This window comes from Tarenaya hassleriana, unplaced genomic scaffold (assembly GCF_000463585.1).
Source record: "Tarenaya hassleriana unplaced genomic scaffold, ASM46358v1 Cleome9, whole genome shotgun sequence".
Classification (NCBI taxonomy): Eukaryota; Viridiplantae; Streptophyta; class Magnoliopsida; order Brassicales; family Cleomaceae; genus Tarenaya; species Tarenaya hassleriana.
Window position 1 is genome coordinate 4,128,395 of NW_010971389.1, and position 16,217 is coordinate 4,144,611.

Sequence of the window (16,217 nt, forward strand, 5' to 3'; positions counted from 1 at the left end):
CCAATTTTGCGTTTTATGTGCTAATCATATAGTTGGATTTTACTGATCATTAGTCTGCATTTTGTAGGTTATTACTAAGGAATTGCTTCAGTTGGCTCAGGTAAAAGGGCAAAACATGATTCTTATTCAGTTGCTGTTTGGTAATGTGGTCCTTTTTTCCCCCTTCTTTCGGGTAAACTTTAGAGCTATGTTCGTTTATTTGTTCGGTGCCAATGCAGAGGGAGGATCTGCAAAGGGTGATGGATTTATTATTGGTTAAGGAGCACCATGCTCGTACACTTCTTATTCATTACCGGTGGGATGTGGAGAAGTTGTTTGCTGTTTTTGTCGAGAAAGGGGAGGATAGCTTGTTTGCTGCAGCCGGTGTCTCTATTGCCGAGCATCAACAGGGCAATTCAGTTTTGTCTCCTTCTACAACAATGACTTGTGATATCTGCGTAGAGGATCATTTACCCGGTGATCAAATGACAAGAATGGACTGTGGCCACTGCTTTTGCAAGAACTGTGAGTTCCTTATTTCAATTTTTTTTCGCCAACCCATTGTTTCGTGTAACTCCATATAATCTTACTAGAATGTTTTAGGCTTATTCTTTTGTTGATCACCCTCTGAGCTGGCGGTTTTATTGCAAGGACAAAGCTTTTTGTTTTGGTGTTGAACAGACCATTTTATGACGAAAACGTATGTTTGTTTTCCTGCGGTTATTCTAAGCAATTGTTTTGATTATTCTCCCTTACTAGGTTGGACAGAGCATTTTATTGTGAAGATAAAGGAAGGTCAGAGCAAAAGGATCAGATGCATGGCTCCTAAATGCAATGCTATTTGCGATGAAGATGTTGTGAGGAGTCTAGTTGGTAAAAGCCGTCCAGATCTTGCTGAGAAGTTTGATCGTTTTCTTCTGGAGTCATACATTGAAGATAACAGGATGGTCAAGTGGTGTCCAAGCACTCCGCATTGTGGCAATGCTATACGTGTCGAGGATGATGGGTTGTGCGAGGTTGAATGTTCTTGCGGCTGTCAGTTCTGTTTCAGTTGCTTGTCTGAAGCCCACTCCCCTTGCTCTTGTTTGATGTGGGAACAATGGAGAAAGAAGATCAGGGAGGAGTCTGAGACAGTTAATTGGATTGCAGTTAACACAAAGCCGTGTCCCAAATGCCACTTACCTCTGGAAAAGAATGGCGGATGCGTTCTTGTGACATGTAGATGTGGGCAATCGTTCTGGTGAGAACTCTATCCTTTTGTTTTCCTCCCCGTTTTTCTTTTTTTTTTTTTAATCGTTTTCGTTCCGTCTTTTTTTTATGCGACACTGAACATATGCCAGGTATTGATGGCTCTCATATCTAGTTGATTGTTTTGCTTGTTCTTGTCTACAGTTGGCTATGTGGTGGATCTACTGGAAGGGAACATTCTTGGTATACAATCGCGGGTCATAGTTGCAGTCAGGACCAAGAGGCCAGAGAGAAACAGACGGAGAGAACGAAAAGGAACCTTTATTGTTATATGCCTTATCATAACGGATATAGGGTGCACACCGATTCCTTCAAGCGAGAGAGTGAACTTAAGGAGACTATCCTAAAAAAAGTTTCGATTTCAGAAGAGAGGGACTTCAGCTGGGTTACCAATGGACTCGACCGTTTATTAAGATCAAGGAGAGTTCTTTCATGTTTGTACCCTTTTGCATTTTACATGTTCAAAAATGCGCAGTTCAAAAATGAGATGATGCCTCGGGAGCGAGAAATAAAGCAGCATCTCTTTGAGGATCAACAGCAACAGCTTGAGGGCAGTGTTGAGAAGCTTTCCAAGTTGTTGGAAGAACCCTTTGAACAATACACCGAAGACAAAGTCTTGGACATACGGATTAAAGTCATCAACTTGTCTGTGACGGTGGATACCCTCTGCAAGAAAATGTAAGTCTCACGGTCAGGTTGGTTGGAACTGCGTCTTCTGAAACTGATGCAACATCCGCATCTCTTTGCAGGTACGAATGCATCGAGAACGAGTTACTGGGCTCTCTCCAAGTTGGCGTCCACAACATCGCTCCTTACAAATCGAAAGGCATCGAGCGCGCATCCGACTTTTACACTTCCGGGGACTCCTCGTACCAACCATCGGATTGTGGTACGAGTGATAGCTCTTCCCCCAGTTCTTGGGGATCGCGCAACAGCCTATACCCGAGAATTGGTTGATCTATATCTACATCCTGCTCCTTAATAACGAATTCTTGGGTATTTTCCATTTATCCTGATTTAGGGAACATAGAGATAAGATTTCCTAGTTTCTTTTCAACTGTAACTCCTATATAAGGAGCAGTTTTTCCTATCAGTAAAACATAAACTGGTTTTCGGTTTATCTGAACGTCGTTCAGGTTATCTGAGTAAGGTATGATCTCGTCTCCTCGCCGTCGGTGGATCTTAGATCTATGTCCCATCCGACAGGCCAGACCAGTGCCATGTGACTTCACGGGTGATCCATAGCAGCATCTGAATGTTTCGCGTGTATGACCAGTCCGATCCATCCTGCTGGTTCTGGCTGCTGCGGCTTTGGCTCGTCCTGTTCTTCTGAAAAAGAACTCGAGTGATGCCTTGTGGGAGGTCGAATCTTATTATTAGCCCGTAGATGGTTGTAATGTGTGCCAGCTCAGCATGCAGATTCTGTACGGAGACAGGGGGAAGTCAAAGATTCTGTCACCTAAGGGGGGATATCGGTTTGTCAATCCATTGCACCTGCCTGCTTGAACTTGGGCTATTCAATCCAAAAGGTTAATATATAAAATAACTATAATTTTCCAAATTCACATATAATTAAAATTTCCATCAATTTAATTAATTTTTTTACTGTAGATTAAATTTTATACAATATTATAATAGTAACCATACGTTTTATCTAATAGTGTAATGTCCTAATGTGCTGTTTTATTCATTCACAAGAGGCCCGCACATATGTACACACGTACGCCAATACACACACACATATATGCGTACGCCAAGTGCTGAACGCAAAGCGAAAAGGACGAAATTACCCCCGGAAGATGTGTGTCAGGCTCTGGAGATGAGGGATCCGATGACGCCGGCGATTATGGCGGTGGGGTCACCGAGCACGGCGGAGATGACGAACTGTACGGCGATTCCGGCGATCTCGCAGCACTTGTGCACCTTTCCTTTGCTTCGGTGGCGGTGCTGGTGCGTATTCTTCAAGCTAGGTATCCGACCTCCTGCGCTTTTACCGTTTTGCCCATTGTACAGCTCTCTCCAGTTCTCCACCAGCATCTCCCGTACGCACGCCACGTGTATATTGTATTTCTTGCACGATGACCTGTTAATTATATATAATACAAAACCACGGAAAATTCAGTTCATATATATATATATTCATACGGTCTTTGTATTTTAAAATTCTTAAAAGAAATTTATATTCTAACTCAAGAGTGCACGTTATGTAACTTGCATATCTAAAATTACACCTTTTTTTTTTTGTCTCGACCAAAAAAAAATTTTGTGCGATAATAATAATAATAATAGATTCCATTCCCTTTTTTTTCTTTTATTATATTCGTCCGCAAACTTAAATTTAAATTCGAAATATTCTCAATTAAAGTGATTTTTACAGGAATGGATAATTTTTTAAATTCTTCAAACACGTAAGGTAAAATTCCAGTCAATACAAAAAAAAAAAAGAAACTATTCTTCCGAACAATCAGTAATTGTCCAATTGAGACAACTTAGTCGACAATAAATTCTAACAAAAAATCAAAACAATATATGATGTATAAACATAACAAAAATTCAAAATAAATTCAAAATCTGCACCGATTGATACAAAAAAAAAAAAAACATACCTATAACTCCAACTTCGGCCTTTTCTCCCACACCTCAAACAGGGGGAACTCACTTTACGGTACAAGTAAAGCTTGAGCTCTCCATCATCCAGCGCCATAGGAAGCATTGCGCAGCACGGATGGAGATCGAACCCACATTCCCTGCAATGGTACACGAACCCCGCGACGTCCTTTTCACACGCATTGCAATACCTAGGGCTCTTTCCCGGCGGCCGAGACAAGAACTCGAACGAGCATTTCTTGTAGAACGGGTGCGTTAAGGGGGCGGCCGAGGAGAAGGGCAAGGCACAGTGAGCGTGGAGATCGAAATCGCACGGGCAGTGGTACCGGGAGCCGACGCCGATCTCCTTGCATCCGTCGCATTTGAATGGGATATCAGTGAAGTCGAACTTGAGTTTGTGGTTTGGGTGACTAAAATGCGATATCTCTCCATATTTCATCATTTTCTTGACTCTTTTTTTTTTTTCTCCTGGTGGGTTTGTGTCTAAACTCAGTTGGGTGTTTGAGGAAAAACGTATTTATAGGGATATATATATATACATATATATATATATAAGAGAATGTGTATGAATTGCTATATATTTATTGAAAAACAGAATCATTCAGTTGCTGCAAATGTAAGAAATTCCGTAGTGGGGGAATAAGAATTTGGAATATTAGAGAGAAAAAAGCAATGTTTGAAAAGAGTCAATTAATGTGATTTATCTCAATATTCTTTATATAAATTTTGAAAGAAAAAAAAAATTCTAGCTGACGTGGCCATTTCGATAGAGTAAAAATGTGTTCGGATTGATTTTATTCTAAAAACCAATTAGTTATAATTTTCTTTAAATCAAAATGATTAAATTACATTAAATGGGTATAAATCAAACATGATAAGAATTGAAAATTTTGGAAGAAAATATTTTTATAAAATAAATATTTTTTTTATGAAAATGGGATATGAATAGAACCTTCGGAAATCCTGAAATCCATTACGATTTGCGTGTGTGGATATATGAGAATAGTTATGGGAGAGCATATAGGCCCATCTCGGAAGAAATTCTTGCCACACAAATTGACTATTACTCCATGTAAGAACACATTCCATTACATCTATATATATATATATATATATATATATATATATATATTCCATTATTAGGGAATACACAAATTCACATATATATATATATATATATGTGTGTGTATTAGCATATTTGTTCTTTAACTTTTTAGAGTTTGGCCACGCTGACGAGGCCTGCCGATAAAATTTCTTGAGGCATCAATTCGTATTTGAGAATTTTAATTGCTGAATGGCTATGTTTGATTTAAACTAGTGGAACAAACTTAAACCGGACCAAATAACCAAAACTCTAAACCAACTCAAATAACCGGACTAAAACAATTCTTCAACGTTATCGTCGAGGCTCTTGTGAAACGCTGTTCCAAGTTGTTGCGTCCGAGAAAGGAATCGGAAAACGTGAAAATAGAAAACCCTAACCTATACATACATACATACATACATACATACATACATACATACATACATACATACATACATACATACATACATACATATGATTTTGATTAATTTTGATTAATTAGTCATAGATGGCAAATCCAATATGATTAAAGAATATCATTAGCCACGGCTAATATCCGGATGCCCTCTAAACTAAACTGCAAATCTGGTTCTGACCCTTCGTCTGATTCCTCACTCTTTCAATTCAATGTCGGTCCCAATTCTCAGGCGGATACTCGACCCGACCTTGACCCGAAAACCCGGACCCGAATCCGCTGTCTCTCTTCTCTTCCTCAACACCGTTGTGTCTCCTCCGTCCGATCGCTCCGGGGTTCCCGCCGTCGATACTCTGGTATCAGACGCCGTTTCGATCCTCACCCACCACCGATCCAAGTCCCGGTGGTCGACTCTCCGTTCTCTCTTCCTTTCCGGCTTCACGGCGGAGCAGTTCTCCGAAATTGCTATCCGCATCCGCAACAATCCCCATCTTGCCCTCCGTTTCTTTCTCTTCACGCGCCGCCACTCGCTCTGTCCCCACGACCTCCACTCCTGCACCGTCCTTGTCCACATCCTCGCCCGCTCACGCCTCCGCCGCCACGCGTGTGAGCTAACTCGCCTCGCTGTTCGACTCGCCGGTGAAGGTACTGTTAGTGTTTCTACTGCCGGTGGCACCGAAGTAGAATGTGTTTCGATGGTGCTGCGCTCGCTGATTCAGACGTATAACCGATGTGGGTCTGCGCCGTTTGTGTTTGATCTGCTGATAAAATCGTGTCTTGATTCGAAGTTGATCGATGGAGCTGTTATGGTGATGAGAAAATTGCGGTCCAAAGGTATCAGTCCTCAGATCAGTACTTGCAACGCTTTGGTTGCAGAAGTTTGTAGACGTAGAGGGGCTTACGATGGTTGTAAGCTCTATAGAGAGGTTTTTGGGTTAGATGATGGACTCGAGGAAGCTGTGAAGTGGGTTGCCAGGGTTAAGCCAAATGCGCATACTTTCAATTCCATGATGGTGAGTTTTTACAGAGAAGGTGAAATGGAGATGGTGGAAGAGATATGGAGAGAAATGGAGGAGGTGGGATGTTGTCCGAATTCTTACAGTTACAGTGTTCTTATGGAGATGTATTGCAGACGAGGTATGGTGTCTGAAGCCGAGAAGATGTGGGAAGAAATGAGGATAAAGGGATTGAATTATGATATCGTGGCTTATAACACTCTGATCGGCGGGCTTTGCAGGAGCGGAGAGACTGCTAGGGCCGAGGAGCTTGTTCGAGAAATGGGATCGAAAGGGATAGAGAGTACTTCCATGACTTATGAGCATCTCGTTAGAGGGTATTGTAAAGTCAAGGATATGGATTCAGCTATGCTTGTATACAGAGATATGCGGAGGAAGAGTTTCTGGCCAGAGGGTTCAACCATTGAAGCCTTAGTCGAAGGGCTTTGCGAGAAGCAAAGAGTCGAAGAAGCCTCAGAGATGATGAAGGCTGCGGGGAGAGATTTCGGGTTTTGTCCAAATCAGAAGTGTTATATGTTATGGATAAAAGGTCTTTGCAGAGAGGGGAAGATGGAGAAAGCATTGAGCACTCAGGCTGAGATGGTGGGGAGAGGATTCGGACCGAATCGAGAGACATATGAGGCATTTATCCACGGGTACGTAAAAGCAGGGGATGTGGAAATGGCTGCATTGTTGAGGAAAGAAATGGCCGAATATCTCGAGGGAAGAGAAGAAGAAGAAGAAGAGGGTTTGAGCTAACATCCGTGGAAGTGTTTGGTATCTGCTCTGGCTCTCTCATGGAGATTGAATTTGGAGATGAAACTGTCATCTGAGAGCTTTTCGTGGTGGCAATTGCTCCAAGCAAAGGTGTAAGATGCGAAATCTCGAGCTCGAGAAAGCAAGACGAGACAAATAGAGAAACAGTGGTTTGTCGATACGAATGGCGGAAACAATGCCTCGATTGGAAAATACGATTTGCGGAAAGCAACGAAAAGGGTGTCTTCTTCTGGTCTCATTGAGCAGAGAAGCAGTCGTTTTGGGAGCTTGAGGTGGTGAATTCGGTATCCAATTCAGTCCCAAAATGGTTAGTAGATTCTCATGTTTTTGCTTACTATTATTATCGGGTCATCGCCTTGATGAATACAAAATCTGCTTCTGATCAAATCTGGATATTCACTGGTCTGGCGGATAACTCCTGCAGGATCAGGTGTTCAACCGAGCAAATTACTAACAAAACAAATAGATTAGGACAGAAACGTATTACAAGCAGTTGGCAATCCACTGTCTGAAACCCACTCTTAACCTTTACTTATTGGTTGCAAGCACACACAATCAACCACAATCTTGATTACACAGAAGGATACAACTTCACAATCTTGATGGCACAGAAGGACGGACTTCAATCGATGAGGGCCCAAACCGGAAAAACGAACAGAAGAACGATCCCGATGGTGTTGGAGATGCCCTTTGCTTTCGTGAAGGCGTTCCGGAATCCGCCTGAAGCCCTAATGTGTTCTTGAAGCAAGTAGCATCCGATGACAAGGCATACCGCCAATCCCACCCAGTTGCCTCTGAACGTGTGGGCGAATAGTCCCGGAGCCACCACTATCAGCAGGATCAGTGCTCCCGGCAACTCCAGCCAATCTGCATGACCATTGAACCAAAAAACAAGTCGGTTAATGGATTGAACGTGTGGGCGAAAAGTATTGCAGGCATTCTTTAGAGGTTAACAAGGATGGAATGGACGAACCCGGGAAATGTCTCGGGAAGAAAAGGCGCAAGACGACAGCGACCAGCGCAATCCACTTTCCGACATCTCCTCTGCAAGGACGGTCATTACAAAGCTGAAAACCAAACCGGAGGAATCTCAGAAGAATTGGATCAGTGCTATTGGTTTTACCTGAACAGGCTGAAAATAACTGATGGAAGGCTAAAGAAGATGTAAGGGATCAGAAGCGCTGTAAGAATATTTGTCTTCCAGTTGGTTCGATCCAATACCAACAAGTATCTGCAATTTATATCAGTTCATCAATGTCAGGAACATCGATCGCACTTGAAGAATCAAATCATGAAACACCACCGACATAACAGTGACCGCACAGCAGATATACGATAATGAATACAAATTCAGCGAGACATTTCACTTGTTTCGATCCATTGACCTAATACCAGCGAGACCAATTTGGGGAAAACGCAGAGGGAGAGAGAGAGAGAGAGAGAGAGAGAGAGAGACGAACATGGCGGCGAAGGAAGCGACCCATTCGAGAACTTCAGTTCCGAGTCCTGACCCAACAAGCATAATCGAGTGATTAACCAGTTTCTTGGCAGCGAAGCCGAGCTCGTTCAGATCGGAGCCGATAAGAGCTTGGACAGTCCCTTGGTCTCTCCTTATCGTGGAGAAACTCTTCGTTCCCATACTCTCCGACAAAAATCTGGAACTTTCTTTCTGAACCCACCGGGGGAACTCAACAATTCTTCAGTCTGGAAACTTCGTCTTAAGATCTACGTAAGGATCGATCAAGGCAAAGAGAGAGAGAATGGAAGAGAAATAGGATTATGATGAGCAAAAGGAGTGGACGTGTGACCGAGGGGGTCATCTGGACAGATGGGTTTCTGCCACGTGGTGTGGGGTCTTTGTAATTAAATTATATATAATCATTGATTAATCCGAATATTAAAGCCTATAAACAGATCCGTGGCCAAGATCAACACCCCCAATGTGTATATTAGTCTCATGCAATAAAACCAAAGTAAAAAGAATAATGTTTAAATACTATCATTAATTTCAATCAATTCATAACTAACAATACACCATCAGAATAATATATATATATTTACACACACACACATGTACACACACAGTTGTGATATTTTATGGGCATTGCAAGAGTAATAATATCTAAATACCAAATGGGCCACGTACTATACTGGTCACAAGGTTGGGTTTAACGGACTATTTAAAACCGTTATGGGCTTCTCAATTTAATTTTGTTTCTTTCTTTCATGAAATTTGGTCCGGTAGATCTCTAATAAAACCAGTCGACTCGGTTTAGTAGGAGCCGGATCGTCACGATCTCAAAACTAAAACATGAACGGTTCGGTTCGATTTATTCCGCGATTGATTCGAATTCGGTTATTTCGTGTTTTAAAAATTAATAAACAAAACGATTATTTGGTTTTAATCGGTTCGGTACGATTATGATTCGATTTGATTCGGTTAACTAAAATTGTAACTAAAAAAAATCAGGTTCGGTTTATTCAACGAATTAAATCATATACTTTTTAAAAATAATTTATTTTAAATTTTTTATCGCTATAGTGATGAATTAGATTCTGGAAAACTTTGAAACGATGCATTATTTATATATATATATATATATGTATATTCAAGATTTTCTAATAAAATAAGAAATTACATCAGCGAAACCATTGACGATTGACACGTGGCAACAACAATTTTTAAAAATTACGATCAGCATCACCCACTGAGTGGGAAAAGAGTGTTGGAGGTAAAACGAAGCACTCAGTTCTCGAGAACTATCCATTTCAAGTTGACATTTACACGGTCCAATAGTCATATCTACGTCCATATTTTTCCCTCACACATAAAACATATACGTACACACCACAGGTGGGTATGTATATGTATGTACATGGTGATTTTGATGGATCAATGCACATGCATGCATGGTAAAAGCCTTCATCAGCCTACCCCTTCATCATGAATGACTGGTGGACCTATTCTAAGTGGGTGAAAATAGGAACCATTCATATTATACCAACTACCAAGAATATATATATATATATATATATATATATATATATATAATAACAATTGTATTATAATTATTACTGTTTGTTTTTTTATCTTCCATATTCCCAGCTCAACACTATATTTTAAATGCCATTCATCTCTCATAATTCGAAATTCGAATTTGTAAAATAGTATCACGTGAGACTCTAATCATAAGATATATTTGACAATAATCATTGCATATGCAGGTGTCTAATTTTAGATATATCACCCAAATCGAATTTTAAAAGATTTTAAAAAATGATTTTTTTAAGAATTTTTTTCTGAATAAAAACCGAAATCAAACTGAATATTATATAGTACCCGATTGGTATATATTTTATAGAATTGAAAAAACCAAACCAAATAATTCTCGAACCGAATACCGAAACATTCACCCTAAACCTAAGTATTTTGTATATCTGACAGAAAAATATGAAATGGTGTTGAAAAATATATTAAAAATCGACCACTTGAAACATAATTAGGTCAGAGAAATGAATGAGAGTTGGGTATTGTCTCTTTCCAAGTGTTATATCATATATATATCATAGAACCAATGATGGAACATGAAACCCAAATGGGCCAGGTGAATTGTTGAGTAGTCCATGATTCTCCAAGAAGTGATGGGTTCGATTCCGCTCACCTTTGAATTTGTCGTTATTTGGATGGTTTACCTATTCCACGTGGTTTACAAGTTTTTGCGTGGAGTCAGATGATTTGTTAACGCGTCCGACTGTGGTTAAGTTCCCATCGATAAAAAAAATGATGGAACATGAATGTGGAACATGAATGTCCACGAATAAGGACATAAAAGTGAGGCTTGTGATAGCCATTTCTTTATATTGTGCATATAAAGACAAGTCGGTAGTATGACAAATATAGACACATACATATCATTTACTTTTGTTTGATTTTGCTGTATTATTGTGTTTGCAACTAAAACGATGTGTGATAAGAGAAAGAGACTGATAAGTATTGTCCCAACCACGCAATCATTGTAATTTTGTGATCAGAATTTATATATCTATATATATATAAGATGTGTATATGCATGGAGTCTTCTACTTGTACTCACTGTATAGTTCGATAAGATATAAGATTCTGTATACTTGTTATTTTTCCTATTTTTTCTTCTTTTATTAGAAATGTTATGAAAATGATGAAACGAAGAAACGAATAGTGGAATTTTGTTGAAAGTGTAAAACGTACATGAATGGATCTGCATGGACGGATATATATATATATAAAACAATTATAGGCTGCACTTTGCTTATTTTCACATAAAAGAAAAAAAAAAGATATCCATAAAAAAATCTTCTTGCTAAAATTAATTGTGCAAAACAGTTACTGAAAACACCGAGCTCATTTGATCAAATATACGTCCTATCATTAAACCTTGAGATATTATCAAATAAAATCTTGATTTTTTTTTAAAAAACAATTATGAGAAAATTTGCGCGAGTTTGCCAAATATGTCATGTCATTTGAAATCTATACCTTTTTTCTTTCTTTGTAAACTATACTTTTATATAAATTTTTGACAAAAATATCTTTACTTTATTATCTAATTTCAATATTGCCATTTAGTACCCCCAAAAAATGTGTCCCATGAAAATTAGATTTTTTTTGGAACGAAAAACAGTTATCTCGAACGAAAAACAACTTTCCCGGACAAAATAGATTCTCCCAAACGAAAAACAGCTTTTACGGACAAAAAACAGATTCTCCCGGACGAAAAACAGATATCCCGGATAAAAAACAGTTTTTCCGGACAAAAAAACAGACTCTCTCGGACGAAAAACAGCTCTCCTAGATAAAAAATAATTCTCGCGGACAAAAAACAGACTCTTGCGGACGAAAAACAATTTTTCGGATGAAAAAACAGTTCTCTCGGACAACAGAGTTTCTAAAAAAATATGTTTTTTATGCTGCATATTTTTCGGGACGCTAAATGACAATATTGAAATTATACAATAAAATAAAGGTATTTTTGTCAAAAATTTATAAAAAGATATAGTTTGCATGAAAAAAAAGATATAGATTTCTAATGATTTGACATGTTTGTCAATTGGCTCAAAAATTATTTTATAGACAAAAAGAGAAAATGGAATTAAAATCACCAAACCTTTGTACGGGTCAGCGCCAAAACATTAAACGTTGGTTTGGTAATATTGATTTTGCACACATATATATTTTACGTGTGTAATTAATTTGTGATAGACTTGGACTAAAATAAGAACGAAAATCTAGTGCATTTGTCTGTGAAACACGCACGGGACAAGATAAGCAAAATGATTATAGCATTCCGATATTGCGATAAATATGATTCCATTTACTTTAAAGCTATCCACTTTTAGTTTTATTTAAATAAATCAAATACTACGTTTTCTAAAAAAATTATTGAAATTCATAATTTACTAAAAAATTCAATCAAATATAGTAAAATTTTAATGCAAAATATCATACTTTTACATAGATTTTTTCTTTGAGCATTTAAAGTTTAGTGTTTAAAATTTTAAGATAATTTATTCACACTCTAAAAATAAAATTTTATAATTTAAAACTTTGATGATATTTTCATAAATTATTGAAAAATAACATTTAAGAATTTAATTTTTCAGGGTTAAAAAGGGATAATTGTGAGAGAGAAAAAGTTCATCAAAAAATAAAAATAATTTTTGTTGCAAAATAGTAACTAAATGTTTTTGTTTTCAAAACAGTATAAATTAATAATGAATAAGTGAGAAAACATGTATCCCATTTTTTTCATTACTTTGTAATCACTTTTTCATCGTTTTCTATTTACAACTTAATTTTAAATATTATTCCGTGGCTTTTTTTTTCACGGAATACATTTTAATTGTTTTAACATGTTTGTTCAGGGAAAAAAAATTCCTTGATATTTCTAATTCTAAAAGCTTAGGACTTGAGTTTATGCATTTAAACATTGCAACTCCAGAGTATGAATTTCTCTTGAGTTTATCATTTTCGACTGGTTTACCCGTTTCACGTGATTTGTAGGTTATTGCGTAAGATCGGTGGATTTACTCTCCACCCGAAAAGTTGTGGTGGTTCATTCCGATGCAAAAAAAAAAAAAACTTTATAATAACTGATTTGAAGTATTAAAACTACGTGTAAGAGTTTGAAGTTAAGTGGTTATGATAAGATCTAATAACTTTGTTGTGTCACACGTCATGTATGTTGACATTTAATTTTAGTAAGAAAAATGGATAAGCTTTCCTCACTCGCCGGGCCATCTAAATATCTTGTGAGCGTCTCCTTTCATATGATGCGATTTTTTTCAGTTTCATATTTTAAAACATATATTATATAATTTAGAGCATGGATCGAGTTTCATTAATGATTTTAATTAAAAGTTACAATTAGTGATGGGATGGTATATGAGGATATTTTGATTTAATTATTTTTATGTTTAACATTTCGATTTCAGAAAAATTATATGGTTTGATTTTTATGAATTCGATTTGATATCTAGTCTATTCGAATTCGGCTTGAAAATGTTAAAAAAAAGAAGAAGATACTCATTTCGATTCGGTATTTTAATTGTTTTTAAATTCGATTTAGATTTTGATTTAGTTTAATTTTAAAAAAATATATATATATTCAATCTGTTAGGTTTGATATAATTATATGTTATCCATCGTCATTATATTCGGTTTGTATAGTCAAAAGTAGAAACGGATACTTTTATGTGCCATGAAGAAACGGAGTCGGATACTACTATTAAATTAAAAAAAAAAAAAGATCAATCGCTTCTCAAATTTTTTTTTGGGTAACTAATCGCTTCTCAATTCTAAACTCCGATATTTGAGATTATAATGCTTGCTCATGGGACTGCAAATTCATGTGATGGGGCACGAATACATACATGATACATATATACGTGTATCGTGCACATGTATGTATATATTCATAAATTCTTATGAATGTCGGTATATATACATCATCACAAGCAACACTCTTGTCAATGTTTTTGGTGAAATGGTCCAGCTGGCTAGGGTTTCGTGGTCTTCCCCACAAGTCCTCAAATCGACAACCCATCTCGCCTCGTGGCATAATACCGTTTCTGGAATCTTCCACAAATTCCACTAACGCTTAGTTAGGGATTTTATTTTTAGAAAATAAAGTCCAAAGCTGTCAGCATGACGTCGCGTTACCTAAGAACCGTCTGAGATTTTGTTATGATGACGTGGGTCGGCGACGCTTGGCAGCTCCCATGCTCCAACAGGTTGCAACTCCTTTAAGAGAAAATATAATATCCATACTTGAAATCTTTTTGTATTTAAATCTTAATTATATACTATGCTTTATACGTCGTTGCATACAGCTTTTAATACGAGTCAGACATTATAATTTGTAGTACATTACACATGCATGCATGCATTCATCGCGTAGGATATAAGATTTTTTTAAAAGTGTATGTTGCGTGTATGACTACCAGCTGCATGATATAGTATTAACAATATACGTAGAAGCAGAAAGAACTAATATCTATATTTCATTTAATGGTCGTGGATATCTGTAAACGTTAATCCGATTAGATTCATATATATATGGTCTCTTTCGGTTATTTTTTAAAAATTTTATATGAAATTCTTGATAACACAACAATATGATCGATATCGTATGATTCTACGTCACTCGACATAATCCACAGATTCTAGTTGGCTCATTTCATATATTTCTAATTAGATTTTACCCTTTTAAATCAAAACTATCAACCGCTAAATCTGGTTATCTCTTACAATTTCATAAGAATTTAACGTGCCAACTGTGACAAACCACTAGGTATATATGACACCATGATATATCCATATATCATAAACACGTTTTTCAGTTGCAATTGACTGTAGTTAATATATCCCAATAGTATGATTCCAACGGTAATAATCATCAACCACAACAGTCCAAGTCCATCGACCATATCAGCTTGTCGGGTAAGTGAGACATGTCCTTTGTAAATATTGTAATTATCGTGACAAGTGGCCTATTTTTGTCTAAAACACCTTTGCTTTTGTAACTAAAATCATGGAGAGGAGATAGTACAATTAATTGCATCATTAAGTGGGCCGAATATTCAATAAATCTCATGTTTATAGAAAGAAGTTGCTGCCTAATTTGCCAAATATTCGTAAGGCATCTTCAAAAATGAGAAACGCATAAATATATATATATATATTCGAAATGTATAAATTTGAGATATAATAAAATTTAATTAATTTATTTCACATTTTCTAAGAATTGCGATCTAAAAATAGTTTGAAAAGATTCAACTTTTAATAATAAGAATCTTTTTTATTTTTTATGATCTATTATAATCTTTTTAATAGACATTTTTTCTGATATATACGTACGAAAAATAGATCTAATCATGTTATTATTCCAAAGTTTTCAATAGAACTTCAATTATATCGACGAAGCAAAGTATCTTTGGTGCCGCACCTAATATTCCTGTTTTTATATATATACGCACACACATTCACATACATATATTGCATGCAAGAAAATGTTTTTTTAACACCCTAAATAAAAGATGACGAAAACGTGGCATTCAATAACTACAATTCATCGAATACATTGAAGAAATATGCATGCGTCATCTAATCGCCCAATATTGTATGGAAATATATAAATTTGTGGAAAACTCTTTGATAAAAGATCTAGGGCCATGAGGTATTCATATTCTTTCATGCTGTGTTTAACTATGGATAACACATATCAAGAATTATTGAGACATTTTACCAAAAAAAAAAAAGAATTATTGAGATAGAAAGCTGTAAAGATACCTGGATTTGGTTTATAGAAAAACTTACATAAATTAATTAGTACAATTTATAAAATTAAACAAACTAAATTTACCAATTTAATTATATGCGGCACTTAATTCGAGTGAGTATAATAAACGTCCGCCTTTGTATCTAATCGAATTTAATTACTGCAAATTATTATTAGGCATTCTAGAAAAACCCTTTAAAAATATGTTATTAAAACAAACAACATACACACACAGTGACCCACGTGGAGACTATCTCTTCTCTCAAAATCGGGGAAACAAAAAAAAAAAACTTTTG

At 36.7% G+C, this 16,217-nt stretch overlaps 4 protein-coding genes across 7 annotated transcripts in view; 2 read left to right on the plus strand and 2 right to left on the minus strand.

Moving 5' to 3' along the window:
* LOC104804362 (probable E3 ubiquitin-protein ligase ARI2) overlaps positions 1–2,212 on the plus strand; it is a 2,888-nt gene extending 676 nt beyond the window's left edge. Inside the window, exons 2-6 of the mRNA XM_010528631.2 lie at positions 68–100; positions 219–504; positions 739–1,219; positions 1,372–1,905; positions 1,977–2,212. Of these exons, the coding sequence (XP_010526933.1) occupies positions 68–100; positions 219–504; positions 739–1,219; positions 1,372–1,905; positions 1,977–2,184 (1,542 nt within the window). The 3' untranslated portion in view covers positions 2,185–2,212. The remainder of the gene's footprint in view (positions 1–67; positions 101–218; positions 505–738; positions 1,220–1,371; positions 1,906–1,976) is intronic.
* On the minus strand, positions 2,206–4,334 carry LOC104804360. Of its 4 annotated transcripts, none has more exons than XM_010528630.1 (3): positions 3,834–4,334; positions 3,018–3,310; positions 2,206–2,649 (listed from the first exon to the last, which is right to left on the minus strand). In XM_010528630.1, the coding sequence occupies exons 1-2, from the start codon at positions 4,274–4,276 to the stop codon at positions 3,034–3,036; spliced, it is 720 nt and encodes a 239-aa protein (XP_010526932.1). In that variant the 5' UTR covers positions 4,277–4,334; the 3' UTR covers positions 2,206–2,649; positions 3,018–3,033. The 4 variants fall into 4 exon arrangements, with proteins under 4 accessions (XP_010526932.1, XP_010526931.1, XP_010526930.1 ...); XM_010528629.1 differs by having other exon boundaries at positions 2,206–2,725; XM_010528628.1 differs by having other exon boundaries at positions 2,206–2,740.
* Positions 4,335–5,466: 1,132 nt separating this feature from the next.
* On the plus strand, positions 5,467–7,765 carry LOC104804364 (pentatricopeptide repeat-containing protein At2g15980). Its single transcript, XM_010528633.2, has 2 exons — positions 5,467–7,412; positions 7,530–7,765. The coding sequence occupies exon 1, from the start codon at positions 5,546–5,548 to the stop codon at positions 7,085–7,087; it is 1,542 nt and encodes a 513-aa protein (XP_010526935.1). The 5' UTR covers positions 5,467–5,545; the 3' UTR covers positions 7,088–7,412; positions 7,530–7,765.
* LOC104804363 (cold-regulated 413 plasma membrane protein 1) lies at positions 7,553–8,885 on the minus strand. Its single transcript, XM_010528632.2, has 4 exons — positions 8,566–8,885; positions 8,229–8,336; positions 8,079–8,149; positions 7,553–7,972 (listed from the first exon to the last, which is right to left on the minus strand). The coding sequence occupies exons 1-4, from the start codon at positions 8,742–8,744 to the stop codon at positions 7,728–7,730; spliced, it is 603 nt and encodes a 200-aa protein (XP_010526934.1). The 5' UTR covers positions 8,745–8,885; the 3' UTR covers positions 7,553–7,727.
* Positions 8,886–16,217: the final 7,332 nt, after the last annotated feature.

Excerpts from the sequence above, each read along its gene's own strand:
- LOC104804360 (XM_010528630.1), bottom strand. The coding sequence starts at position 4,276 with ATGATGAAATATGGAGAGATATCGCATTTTAGTCACCCAAACCACAAA. Across the intron at positions 3,311-3,833 it reads GGCCGAAGTTGGAGTTATAG|GTCATCGTGCAAGAAATACA; the intron begins GTATGTTTTTTT and ends TATAATTAACAG.
- LOC104804364 (XM_010528633.2), top strand. The coding sequence starts at position 5,546 with ATGTCGGTCCCAATTCTCAGGCGGATACTCGACCCGACCTTGACCCGA.
- LOC104804363 (XM_010528632.2), bottom strand. The coding sequence starts at position 8,744 with ATGGGAACGAAGAGTTTCTCCACGATAAGGAGAGACCAAGGGACTGTC. Across the intron at positions 8,150-8,228 it reads GTTATTTTCAGCCTGTTCAG|AGGAGATGTCGGAAAGTGGA; the intron begins GTAAAACCAATA and ends CCGTCCTTGCAG. Across the intron at positions 7,973-8,078 it reads CTTCCCGAGACATTTCCCGG|ATTGGCTGGAGTTGCCGGGA; the intron begins GTTCGTCCATTC and ends ATGGTCATGCAG.